The sequence below is a fragment of the Octodon degus genome, unplaced genomic scaffold (assembly GCF_000260255.1).
Source record: "Octodon degus isolate 3935 unplaced genomic scaffold, OctDeg1.0 scaffold00016, whole genome shotgun sequence".
NCBI lineage: Eukaryota > Metazoa > Chordata > Mammalia > Rodentia > Octodontidae > Octodon > Octodon degus.
The window spans coordinates 11147989-11160394 of NW_004524592.1; the positions used below are offsets into that span (position 1 = coordinate 11147989).

The 12406-nt window shown below is 43.8% G+C and overlaps 1 protein-coding gene and 2 non-coding genes across 3 annotated transcripts; all 3 read right to left on the minus strand.

Moving 5' to 3' along the window:
* Positions 1–3802: 3802 nt before the first annotated feature.
* On the minus strand, positions 3803–6387 carry Eef1b2 (eukaryotic translation elongation factor 1 beta 2). Its single transcript, XM_004626639.2, has 6 exons — positions 6202–6387; positions 5681–5803; positions 5105–5231; positions 4767–4833; positions 4092–4217; positions 3803–4004 (listed from the first exon to the last, which is right to left on the minus strand). Exons 1-6 carry the CDS (start codon positions 6279–6281, stop codon positions 3850–3852), a joined length of 678 nt encoding a protein of 225 aa, XP_004626696.1. The 5' UTR covers positions 6282–6387; the 3' UTR covers positions 3803–3849.
* On the minus strand, positions 4495–4628 carry LOC111815474. The gene has a single exon (XR_002820157.1). It is a non-coding gene; the product is annotated as a small nucleolar RNA SNORA41 (small nucleolar RNA).
* LOC111815472 lies at positions 4908–4986 on the minus strand. The gene has a single exon (XR_002820156.1). It is a non-coding gene; the product is annotated as a small nucleolar RNA SNORD51 (small nucleolar RNA).
* Positions 6388–12406: the final 6019 nt, after the last annotated feature.

Sequence of the window (12406 nt, forward strand, 5' to 3'; positions counted from 1 at the left end):
TGACTTTGTTTGTTAATTTTTGATTAGTTTATTGGCCTCATATTTTGTGTAAATATAAAACTTTGGCAGGATATGCACATTTTTTCTCCTTTAACATAAATAATCTGTCATTCTTGCTAATTGTTCCACAGTGGATTAGCACCTCTGTTGAAATAGTCTGTGTTTTAAAAAGAGTAATTTTTTTTTCAGAACCAGGGATTGAACTCAGGCTCTTGCGCTTGCCAGGGAAGCGCTTATTCCACTGAGCCATCCATCTCCATGGTCCATTAAGCCCTCAATCTTAAATATGTGACTCATGTGCCAAATGTGGAGATGCAGTTTTTTAATCCTGGATATCTGGGAGGCTTAAGGAAGAACAGAAATTCTAGGCCAGTCTGAACAGCTTAGGGAGAACCTATCTCAAAATTAATAGGGGCTGGGGATGTAGCTCAGGGGTTAAGTACTTGTCTAATGTGTGAGACCCTGTGGTTTGAATCCCTAGCACCAAAGGAAAAAAAAAGTTGTTAAGCTCATGGTAACTTTGGACATACAAACCATTAGATATACTGTTTTGTTTCTTTTTGAGAGAGGGTCTCACTATGTAATTCAAGCTGACCTGGAGCTCACTCTAGCCCAGGTTGGCCTTGAACTCTTGGGCAATCCTTCTGCCACAGCCTCCTGAGTAGTGGAACCACAGGCATGTGCCACCGCGCCATACTCATCCTGTTAAAATACATGTCTGAAGTAGGAGGATTGCTGAGTTCAAGGCCAGGCTGAACTATATAATAAGACCCTGTCTCAAAAAAAAAAATGGTATACTTAATTTCTTTATGTAGTCAGTATATATACATTTATGAATTAGTTGGTTAGTCTAAAAACTGTTATGGCTGGGGATGTAGCTCACTGGCACAGCACCGGCCTGGCAAGCATGAGGTCCTGAGTTCAATTCCCACTATCAAAAAAAGGTAAGAAGAAAGAAAGAAAGAAAAAAAAAAACCTCCATAACTGTTTATTAACTATTGATGCTTAATAAACTGCCCTAAAATTTAAAGTTATTTAAAATAATAATATACTGTTTCCTATCTCACAATTCAGAAATTTAAACAAAGGTGTTGTGGTGCACACCTGAACTTCCAGCACCTAGAAGGCTGAGGCAGAAAGATCACCTTGGTTGTGAGGCCAGTCTAAAACACATAGTGGGGGCCAGGGAGATGGCTCAGTAGAATTAGCACTTGCCTGGCAAGCACAATGGGCCTGAGTTCAATCCCTGGTTCCACCAAAAAGAAAATAAAACAAAAACATAAAAAAAAATACATAGTGAGCTCAAGGCCAGACCCTGTCTCAAAAAGACCAAAAAAAGGGCAGCTCCAACAAGGCACAGAAGGGAGTCTGTGGTCTACTTTGCTACCATGGACTGCGGTGAGGAAATAGGTTTGGCTGGCTGAGAGATGCCATCTCCCTTCCTGCCCACACCGCCTTGGTGACTTCTCAGAGTTCACGGCAACTGCATTGCTCAGAGCTCCCATACAGAAATTCCCAGTTCTTACCAAACTGCTTCTCTACTGTGAGAAACCAAAAGTGTAAATAAGGACCAAAATAGGTACTGTGACATAGGAAGAAAACGTTCATATCGGGAAGGGAACAAGGGAGGGGAAAGGACAGAGAAAATAAAAAGAAATGAAAAACAGAAACAAAGCTTTTGTAAATGGGGAGGGGAGGAGGGCTTGAAGGGAGGGTAGGAGAATGAGGAGAAAAAGGGAGTCAAGTCGTGTACAGCCACAAATTCTCTATGATGAATGTGATCATTATGTATATGTAAAATGTACCAATAAAATGAAGAAAAAAATTTCCCTGTTCTTTCTGAGCATGCTGGCACACACCTGTAATTCCAGCACTCTGGAGGCTGAAGCAGGATTGCAAGTTGGAGGCCAGCATGGGCTACATGGTGAGTTCAAGGCTGGCACAGACTACACAGTGAGACTGATACACATACATGCAAGCGTGCATGCAAACACACACACCTAACACTGTCATATGGATGGTGGAAGTGCTACCCCAATCTCCATAATTATTCCAAAGAACACAGATAACAGGTTTTTGCTCTTATATTTGTAAGGACACCAGTATGAAATCAATGTGTACGCTTAGATTAAGAATTTTTTTTTTTACCAAATGGTGCTTCATCTTTGCAGGGTCCCCATGTCTTTGAGGAAATGAAGTGCTGCCCTCTGCTGGCACCAATGATGCTTAACAACCTGAAGATTTCTCCATTTTAGGCTGCATCTGCTGGGCTGCATGCTGCTTAATAAGTGTAATACTTATCTCCACCCGCTTCTCTTCATTAGCCCCCCAAGTTCCAGGTAGTACAACATAAAATCAGACTGATAGTGAAGAGCACTACCTGGTATGAAAAACTGACCTAAATTGGGTTTGATGGCATGTGTATAATCCCAGAATTTAATTTAGAATCTGGTCGAGATGGGCAGAATCAGCAGTACAAGGTCATCCTGACCAGTTTTGGAAAACTTACCTCAAAATTTGAAAAAGAATGAGAGGCTGGGTAAGGTGATCCCAGCACTGAGGAGGCTGGGGCAAGATGATAGCCATGACTCCAAGGTTAGCCTGGACTACATAGTGAGACCTAGTCTCAAAACACCAAAAACAGGCTTTGGGGATGGTCTGTGCTATCTAGGTTCAATTCCCAGTGTAACAAAATAAAGATCGAAAACAAATCGTCTGATTTCTTTGGCTCTCACCTACACAAATAAAGCTTCCCTGTCAAGTGCAAGGGCTGGAGTTCAATCCACGGTTTCACAGAAGAAAAAAAAAAAAAAAAAAAAGAGGGCCAAATACCTCAGAAGATTAGAGGACCTGCAAGCAGGAAAGCAGGCGCAGTGGCTGGGGGTTCAATCCCCTGGCCTATCTGCCTCCCAGGGTGTGCTGAGATGGCAATTGACACTGGGCACACCTGTAATTCCAGCTCGTGGGGGAGGTTGTAAACAGGCAGATCACTAGGCGTCTGATCTAGTACTGAGACCCTCAACACTCTGTAGACCCTTCCCTAAAAAAATTAACAAAAAAAAAAAAAAAAATGAAGGGTGTAGACCTTGTAACATCCCAGGTCAATCCCAGTCCTGGGAAACAAGCTGGCATAGTAGCAAACACATATAACCCTAACACTCTGGGAGGCTGAAGCAGGACTGCAAATTCCAGCATCCTGGGGAACGTAAGGTGAGCCTGCCCATCAGTACCTCAAACACATGGTTAGTGCCAAGGTGCTGGGTCCCATTTCCAGGGAAGAGGGTAAGGCAGGTACCAGTAAACTGGACTCAGTTTACCGTTTTAACTGTTGTCTATCTGGATTACTGGTTGAATTAATGCCCAAATCCAACAGCCCACCATGTACCTCATGAACCTTTACAAAAGCAAAGCCACCTGGAAATCAGCAGTGTTCATCTTGGGACATGACATGCTAACGTCACAATATTCCCAGTGATTCAGATCCCAACTTTTTTTTCCCAACTTTGCAGCATTATGCCATCACAGATTTGTAATGTATATACAAGTGATTATAACCTATGACAAATTTTGGCTCTTTCCTCCTGGGCTGGATGTGCTCTGGCACTGTTGCATACCCTGTATCTTCTCATACTTATTATCAATTATCAAGTGAGATCTGTTAATTTTTCTTATCAACAAATTCCAATCCAAAGACACTGGGTCACAACAAATCTATCACCAGCATCATAATTGCTGAGGACCTAATTAATGAGTATGGGCTGCATCACAATTCACCCCTTATTTAACAGATTCAAGAGCCAAAGACTGTCCTTCAAGTTTTTATTGAAGTGCAATGATCCGGGATGAATTTTAGATCTTGTTAAAAGCGGCCACATCCATGGACTGCACATAGTCCTCAAAAGCAGTGATCTGCTCTTCCAGCATATCTGTTCCAACTTTATCATCTTCAACCACACACTGTATTTGCAGCTTTTTAATTCCATATCCCACTGGAACTAGTTTAGCTTTAAAAAAAAAACAAAACTGTTAGATGGGAAAAAATTTACATGTATTTAAATTTCAGGTGCCAATTTGAAAATGCAAAAACTCACAGGAGCCCCAGACCAAGCCATCTGCTTGAATGCTTCGGACGCACTCCTCTAATTTCACCATATCTGTTTCGTCATCCCAAGGTTTCACATCTAACAAGATGGAAGACTTGGCAACAAGTGCAGGTTCTAGAAAATAAGAAACAGCACTATTTAAGTTCAGTTATGTATTTTCCTCCCAAGTCCAAATCTCAGCAGGTTGGGATGGCTTATGTGCGTAAATCCTAGCACTCTGGTAGACTAAGGCAGGAGGATTCCAAAGTGGTCTGAAAATAAAAAGTGAAAATCGGCTGAGGGTGGTGGAGTGAAGTGCAAAGGCCTTGGATCCAATTCCCAGTACCACAGACAAATATGAGTTACACGAAATGCACCATTTCCTCACTTAAATAAATGCACAGAATACATTTTGTGTCTGTCACACACATGCCTACTTTCTTTTTGACTAAGAAAGAGGTATTTAATTGTGTAACACTTTCTTTCCCACAGTGGAATGCCACAGCTGCTACAATTAACAACAGCTGCAGACCAGTAGCTGTGGAAGTTTTAAGAACTGCTAGGCAAAGTCTCCAAACACTAACCCATTGAACAGAGGGAAGAAATTGCTTTGCGGTCAAGCTTCATGAAAGGCTCCTCATGTTATCATGGAATGAAGATAAACACCATCTATAAATGACCTACTTTTGGCTTTCTTGGATTCATACTGTGCAAGCCGTTCTTCCCTTAGCCTCTTTGCTTCTTCACTTTCCTGTAAAGAAAAATTGTAGTATTCCATGAAGCTGTTCCTCAGGTTGAAGCTGGTGGTGAAATTATCACAAACACTAGCTTCGTCAGAAAAAAACAAATCCATCAGGAGCTCAGCCGAAAGATGGTGATTTGATTTTATTCATCATGTAACCAGTGAGAATTCTGTAAAGGCAGGTAATAAAGTGAAGCCAAGATTCAAACCGAGGAAAACTGGCTCTGCTGTCAGCGCTTATGCAGACACTGCCCACCAATCTACTAAAAAGATGGCATACCTCTTCATCGTCAGAACCGAAGAGATCAATATCATCATCGTCTTTACTGTCCGCAGCTCCACCTCCGGTGCTGTCTTCCACATTGGCAGGGCCGTACTTGCCTAAAGCTTTCTTCACTCCTGGCAGGCTTGAAAGAAAATTTACATTTAATTACTCTTAATTCGATATAGTGTCTTTTTCTAGAAGAGTATTCATAAGAACATGCTTTTATTCCTTTAATAATTACATCCCTTTGTAGTAATTTATGGTTCAACATGCTCCCAGTAAATATGTTCAATTCCACCCATAAAGTGTAGGAGTCCACGGCCCCCAAATTCCATCCCAGTGCTGCCCCCCCATCCCCCATCACTGTCCAAGCAGGGCACTTTGGGGAAAAGCTCAACTGCTGTTGTCCATGTTCTACCTGCTCTGTGAAAAAAAGAAGGACTTCAGACCCTTGGCCTTTTAAGGTCAGAAAGAAATCAGCTTACAAGACACACCAACAAAGCTAGAGTAGCCTGGGGTCTAATTTCGTCAGGTGAAAAGTTTGAAATTCAGAAAAGTTTTATTCTTCAAGCTCATACAAGATCCCTTTACCTGGCCTTTTCCTTTTCGTAAGACTTGATGTGATTGTACCAACGTAGCACATGGCACAAGTCGGCAGGCGGGGGGCAGGAAACTGCTTCAAACACGGCCACATCTGCCTGTGAAGGCACAAACCTGCCAAAGATAAAAGAAGTTCGCCTTATGATATAGCTAAGTGGCTAACACTATCTGCAAAGTAATTCGCAGAAACCAAACCCATGCATGTACTGCCGCTCTACCATACACCTTTATAAACTTCTCCCAAAAGCAGTGAGCTGCTTAGGGTCGAGGCCATCCCTTAGGGTCACTCCACTACCCTAAAAACGCCTGCCACTCCGGAGATCCCGAGACGGAGACCTACGGGGCAGCGACACCCGCGGCTCAACAGGGGGCCAGGATGCTGGGAACTTACTGGGAAGAGCCGAAGAAGAAGAAAGCACCTTCTAACTTCTCCGCGAACAGTTCCTCCAAGCCCGGCCTCCCTCGCCCGCCACGTGGCCCAACCCGGACGCGGCCGCCGCCCCTCCGCTCACCCCTCGATGTAGCTCTTGTCGGCCAGGTAATCGTTGAGCACCTGCAGGCCGGCGGGGCTCCTCAGGTCTCCGAAACCCATGGCCTCAGCTGTCCGCGGGAGCTGGGCAGTGGTGGAGTGAACAGCGCAGAACGCCGGCGCCCAGAGCTGAGAGAAAAAAAGGGCCGCAGCAGGCCGGAAAACGCCTTATATAGCGAGGGAGGCGTTTCCCTCCGCGGCACCCGGCGGGAGGTTAAAGGTCACAGTACGCCTCTATTCTCATTCCCCCGGTAAACACTGCGAGGCCCGCATTAAATGGCCCACCCATTGTCCGCGGACCTTTCGGTGTTTTGGGAAACAAATTAATAAAACGGGCATTTCTCAAAATCATATCTCTACGGCTCACGAGAACTCAGAACCGCCCTTTCAAATGCCAGAGATGACCGAAGGTGGCCGGTGTGGAGGCTCCGGCGAATTCCGGCGGAACTGCAGATCCAAATCGTCCTCTCTCCTCCTCCTCCTCCTCCCCACCACCAGTCAGACAGACGGAAGTTGCCGGTATCAGTCTAATCCGGAAATTGTCAAATCTGTAGATTCTGGTCCCTCCTGGCTTTCCGTTCTGCATGCCCGGCTGACGGAATTACCCGGGGCCGCCATATTGAGTAGGCTACCGGGTCGCTGAAGGGTCGGTGGGGTCTGAATACGCCAACAGAGCACCCTCGGCTGCTCCGGGGAGAAGGTGAGGTTGCGTTTAGGTGGGAAGGCTATAGTGCCTTAATCCGGGGTTTATTTTCTGACCTGAATGTGCCCTTGGGCTGAGGCAACTCATTCTCCTCTTGTCCTTGACTGGTCACTACCTCCCGCCCAGCTGCCTTGGGAACTTCTGGGAACGGATAAGTGAAGGCTGTTAGTTTTGGTCTCGTCCGATGGAGCAGAAAGAACGAGGAGGACCTCCCTCGGGAGTGCCTGTCCCAACGCAAGCTTAAGAGCGACCTTCTGCAGGGAAAAGCAGGGCAGTGCCCCGTCAGGACACCGTTTTGTCCACGGGAGAAGACCCGTGTCCTAGAGTAGGCTTGGACTGAGCTTGTGCCCCACCTTTATATCTGTCTTTCTACCTATCTATCTCTTTGTTTATTTATTTACGTATTTATTTTTAGGCAAGGTCTCACTATGGAGTTAAGGCAGGCGTTAAACTCACAATGTAGCCCAGGCTGGCCTCGAACTCATGGTGATCCTTCTGCCTCTGCCTCTTAAGTGGGTTATAGGCATGCGCGACCGTGCCCAGCCAAATATAATACACTACACTGGAGCAATATGTCACTACTTAGTTACTCTTGGCTTTGTGACCAGCCACGCCTGTTTTGTTTTGTCCAGTGGCCACGTTGGGTAGTACTTTTTATTCTTCTCACTAACCAGGAAAATGACAAAAAGGACTTTATGAAAGTTAGCCCAAGCCTGGCAAGCGCAAGGTCCTGAGTTCAATCCCTGGTACCGCCAAAAAAAAAAAAAAAAAAGGTAAGAAAGTAAGTTAGCCCAAGGTTGTACTATGAATAACACACCTACTTGGTTTACTAGTTGTTAGTATCAGATGTATGTATTTTAAGATTTGAATCAGACACAGGTCTTGTTCATCTACTCACTTATTGAGAGTATGGAAACTAGTGTGCATTGTTTTTGTTGCATGAAGTCGACTTTGGAAAACACAAACTTGGCATGTCTGACATCTAGCAGGTTGGGAGTTACATATTTTTTTTTCCTATATCCATATGATTGGGGAATAATTAAGAAATATTGAGATAAGTTGGTAAGCAAAGCCTGAGAAAAGGATTGTAAGCCAAGATTGGAAAGAATGGGGAAGGTGTGGAGAGAAGGATATGGTGGAAAGTGGAAGCCTGGCTGCTGGAATGATTTTTTTTTTTTTTTTTTTGCCCCACTCAGGATGCCTTAAGACAGATCTGGTAAGGTTTGAGAATCTGGGGATCGAACCTCAGAATTCTGAGCCTGACTGCTTTGCTTAAGCAGGCACTTAAACAACTGAGCTAATGGGCAGCCCCCCAGGCTGCTGGAATAGTCTAGGCAAAGGATGATCCTGACTTAGACCAGGTTAATACTTCGAAGATAGAGAAGTGAATATGTGGTTGAAAAAAAAAAAAAATACACAGACTGCTGTAGTTCCTATATTGGAAAATGTCCAGTCTAGCTTTAAAATTAATTGGTCATTAACATTTTCCTACCTAATAGAGGTGCATCTTTCCTCCATATCTGCAAATTCAGTCATATGTGGATCAGGAAAAGTTCCAAAAAGCAGAACACTGAACTGAATACCTAAGAATGAAGGATATGTAGGCATACCCTGCCGTGTTGGTTTTACAGGTCCTTACCCCTCTCCAGCACTGACTTGAGCATTGCTCCTCTTGCTCACTTTCATGTTCACACACACTCTTTAGTTCATCATGTTTATCTTGTGCAGCCTCTGATGAGATGACTATTTCCATTTCCACTTGGTATAGCTGTATAAGACACAAAAAAGTGTTGCAAATCTGTGTTTCTTATGTTGGAGCTGTGCAGTATTCTATTTGATACTGGATGTCCAAGAAGTAGCCTAGTTCTGTTTCACTTCCTTTCCAGTGTCTGATGTGGTGCCACGCACCTATAACCCCAGCATTCAGGAAGCTGAGGCAGAAAGATTGCCGAGAGTTTGAGGTCAGCTTGACCTACAGAGTGAGTTTGAGGACAGTCTGACTGCACAGTGAAACCCTGCCTCAAAAAGACAAAGTCCCATGGCACATGCCTGTAGTCTCAGCACTTAGGAGGCTGAGGCAGGAGGATTCCCAGGAATTTGAGACCAGCCTGGGCTATACAGTGAGTTCATGACTAGCTGTACTACATAGGGAGAACCTGTCTCCAAAAAAAAAACCCCCAAATCTCTTCTGAAACAGATAAAAAAAAAAAAAAAAAAGCACTACTTTTGTATTACAAATAATAATATTAAAGTTTCTAGGGCCCAGGGAGATAGCTGGGCCTGGGGAGATAGCTCAGTAAAATAAGCGCTTGCCTGGCAAGTGCAGGGTCCTGAGTTCAATCCCCGGTACCGCAAAAAAAGCGTGAAATATGTAGTGATTATTGATTTTTTTTTTTTTTTTCTAGTGCTAGGGATCAAGCCCAGTGCCTTCTGCCAATGCTGAGCAAGCACTCTCCTATTGAGCTATGTTCTCAGATTGTTTTTTGAGTGTTTAATTCTCTGATTCACCAAAATCTGGTTTACTGTGTGTCAGCGTGTGTGTGTGTGTGTGTGCAGGCAGTACTGAGAATTGTACCCAGGCCTTCGCTTCTGATCTACATCTCATTCCCATCCTTATTGGGTTTTGGGGGCTGTTCTTTTTTTAGGGGGGTGATCCTGCTATGTAGCCCAGGCTGGCCTTGAACACATGGTGATCCTCTTTCCTTAGCCTCCCAAGTGCTAGGACTACAGGCTTGCACCACCATTCCTATCCTCATCCCTTATTTATTTATTTATTTATTTTTAATTTACTTATTTATTTATGTGTGTGTGGGGGCAGCTCAGCCCACCAGGGGGCGCGGCTGGCTGGCATGTGGTGCTGGGGGATTGAACCATGGTCCCTGTGCCTTGCTAAGCTTGTTCTAAGTAGGTGCTTTAGACCACTGAGCCATCTCACCAGCCCCTCCTCGTCCCTTCTTAATTTTTTTTTTTTTTTTCTTGAGGCAGAGTCTTACTAAGTCACAAGCTGCCTACACTGGGCTTCAATTTGTAAACCTACCTCAGTCTCCCAGAGTTCTGGGATTAAACACATGTACTACTGTGCCTGCTTTTAAGTTTACTTTATATGTCATCAGTAGGGTTGGGGCTATAGCTCAGTAGCAGGGTGCTTGCCTACTAGCATAAGCAAGGTACTTTGCTACCCAAAAGAAGTCCTTTAAAAATGCATGTGTTAGACCTGGGCCTGGTGGTGCACCCCTGTAGTCCCAGTGCTGGGGAGGCTGAAAACAGGAGGATCACTAAGAGTCTGAGCTGCTGTGTGAGACTCTGTACTAAATACATAAAAATAAAATACAAATGTATGTGTTTGTGCTGGGCTTGGTGATACATGCCTGTAATCCCAGGTGACTGAGGCCTAAGGCAAGAGGATTGCTGTGAGTTCAAGTCCCAGCTCAGGCTTCATAGTGAAATCCTGACTTAAAAAAGAAAACAAGAAGGGGCTAAAGAGATGGCTCAGAGGATACGCGCTTCCCTGGCAAGTGCAAGGGCCTGAGTTCAATCCCTGGTTCCGCAGAAAAAAAAGAGACAACAAGAAAATCTCCTTTGATCAGGTATGGTAATACATGCTTATAATCCCAGCCCTCTGGGAGGTCAAGGAAGGAGGATCACAAATTCTGCCCAATTTGGGCAATTTAGAGATTTCGACCGTGCTTCAAAAAATAGAGAAAGGTCCTGGGCTCAGTCCCTAGCACCAAAAAAATTAAAAGGACTGAGGATGCTGGGGATGAGACTCCTTTGGAAGGCCTTGGGATTTTTCTGCAGTACTGGGACAAAAATGTTTATGTGTATATGTATGTGCCTTCAAAAGTTATTTTTTTTTTTTTTTTTTTTTTTTTTTTTGTGGAACCGGGGATTGAACCTGGGCCTCTCGCCTTGCCGGGCAAGCCATTTTTTAATGTAGACATTTTATTTTTTGTAGTAGCACACAGCGGCTACTTTTATTATGGGGAATTGGTATACATACACAGCACATTTTTTTGTTCCCTGCTCCTTGTGTTGCATGTCTGCTCCCCGTTTGCACAAGCTCTATTTCCATATTTCATTTTTTAAAAATCCTGTTTCTTCCCTCAATCTTTTGTTCCCCTTTCCATTTGAAGAAGATCTCCCTCTTTTTATTTTGGCTTTATCGTAAGAAAACTATGTAGCAAGACCCTGTCTCAAAAAAAAAAAAAAAAAAAAAAAAAAAAAACACCAAAAAAAAAAAAACCCAAAAAAAAAAAAAAAAAAAAAAAATCAGGGTTTAATCTACATGATCAATGAATGCACAAAAAACTAAAATCCTGTAGTAGTTTTTTTTTTTTTTTTGCGGAGCCAGGGATTGAACTCAGGCCCTTGTGTTGCCAGGGAAGCACTTATTCCACTGAGCCATCTCCCCGGCCCTTTTTTTCCTGTTTTGTTGCTTGTTTTTTGAGACAGGATTTCTCTATGCAGTTTAGGCTCCTATAGTTTTTGTTTGTTTACTTATGTGTGTCTTTTGAAGTGGTAATGTTTTTGTAATGAGTTCCTGTTTGTTTCAGTAATTCAGCACTGTTGAGTCTTTGGATAATTCTTTATTGTGGGGGGTAGTCCTGTGCATTGTAGAATGCTGGACAGCTCCCTGCGCTCACCACACTGATGCCAGTAACTGCTTCCCTGTTGTGATCACAGTCTCCAGACATTGCCACACATTCCCTAGGAAGCAGAAGTGCTCCCAGTTCAGAATCACTCTTAAAGCCTACTGTGTACCAATGTTAGGGGTAGTTATTGATAATGGAAAGATTCAAGGAACTCATAATGAAGCCAGAGTAGGATAAGCATATAAGCAGATTGTTGTAAGTCTGAAAAATAAATGTATAACTTAACACAGAAAGTGGCCCTTGCAGAACATCAAAGACTTTGGCTTGTAAGGCTGCTCAAGGCAGGAATCACAGGACATTTTAGGAGATAACTACATTTAGCTCATTGACAGAATACATATTGTCAGAAAATGAAGGCAGACAGACTTTATACAGCTATCAATGATACACTTTGTTCTTTTTTTTTTGGTGGAACCAGGGATTGAACTCAGGCCCTTGCGCTTGCCAGGGAAGCGCTTATTCTACTGAGCCATCTCCTTGGCCCCTACACTTTGTTCTTTATAGTACTTGGATTTGAATCTGTGTCCTTGGTACTGAGCTATATCCCCAGCTCTTATTTTATTTTGTGTTTTGAAGTAGAGTCTTGCTAAGACAGTAAATTGTGCACACTGAGTTCAAACTTGGGAATCCTCCTGCCTGATACCAAAAAATTTGTGATTATGTTTTTTTTTCTCTACAATATTACTGGGGCTGGAGAGATGGCTCAGTGGTCTAAAGCACCTACTTGAAACAAGCTTGGCAAAGCACAGGGACCACAGCACAGGGACCACGGTTCGATCCCCAGCACCACATGCCAGCCAGCCCCGCCCCCTGGTGGGCTGAGCTGGCCACAC

Coding starts and splice junctions, on each gene's coding strand:
- Eef1b2 (XM_004626639.2), bottom strand. CDS start 6,281: ATGGGTTTCGGAGACCTGAGGAGCCCCGCCGGCCTGCAGGTGCTCAAC. Junction 4,218..4,766: donor TGAATCCAAGAAAGCCAAAA/GTAGGTCATTTA, acceptor CTTATTTTCTAG/AACCTGCACTTGTTGCCAAG. Junction 4,005..4,091: donor TGGCTTGGTCTGGGGCTCCT/GTGAGTTTTTGC, acceptor TTTTTTTTAAAG/CTAAACTAGTTCCAGTGGGA.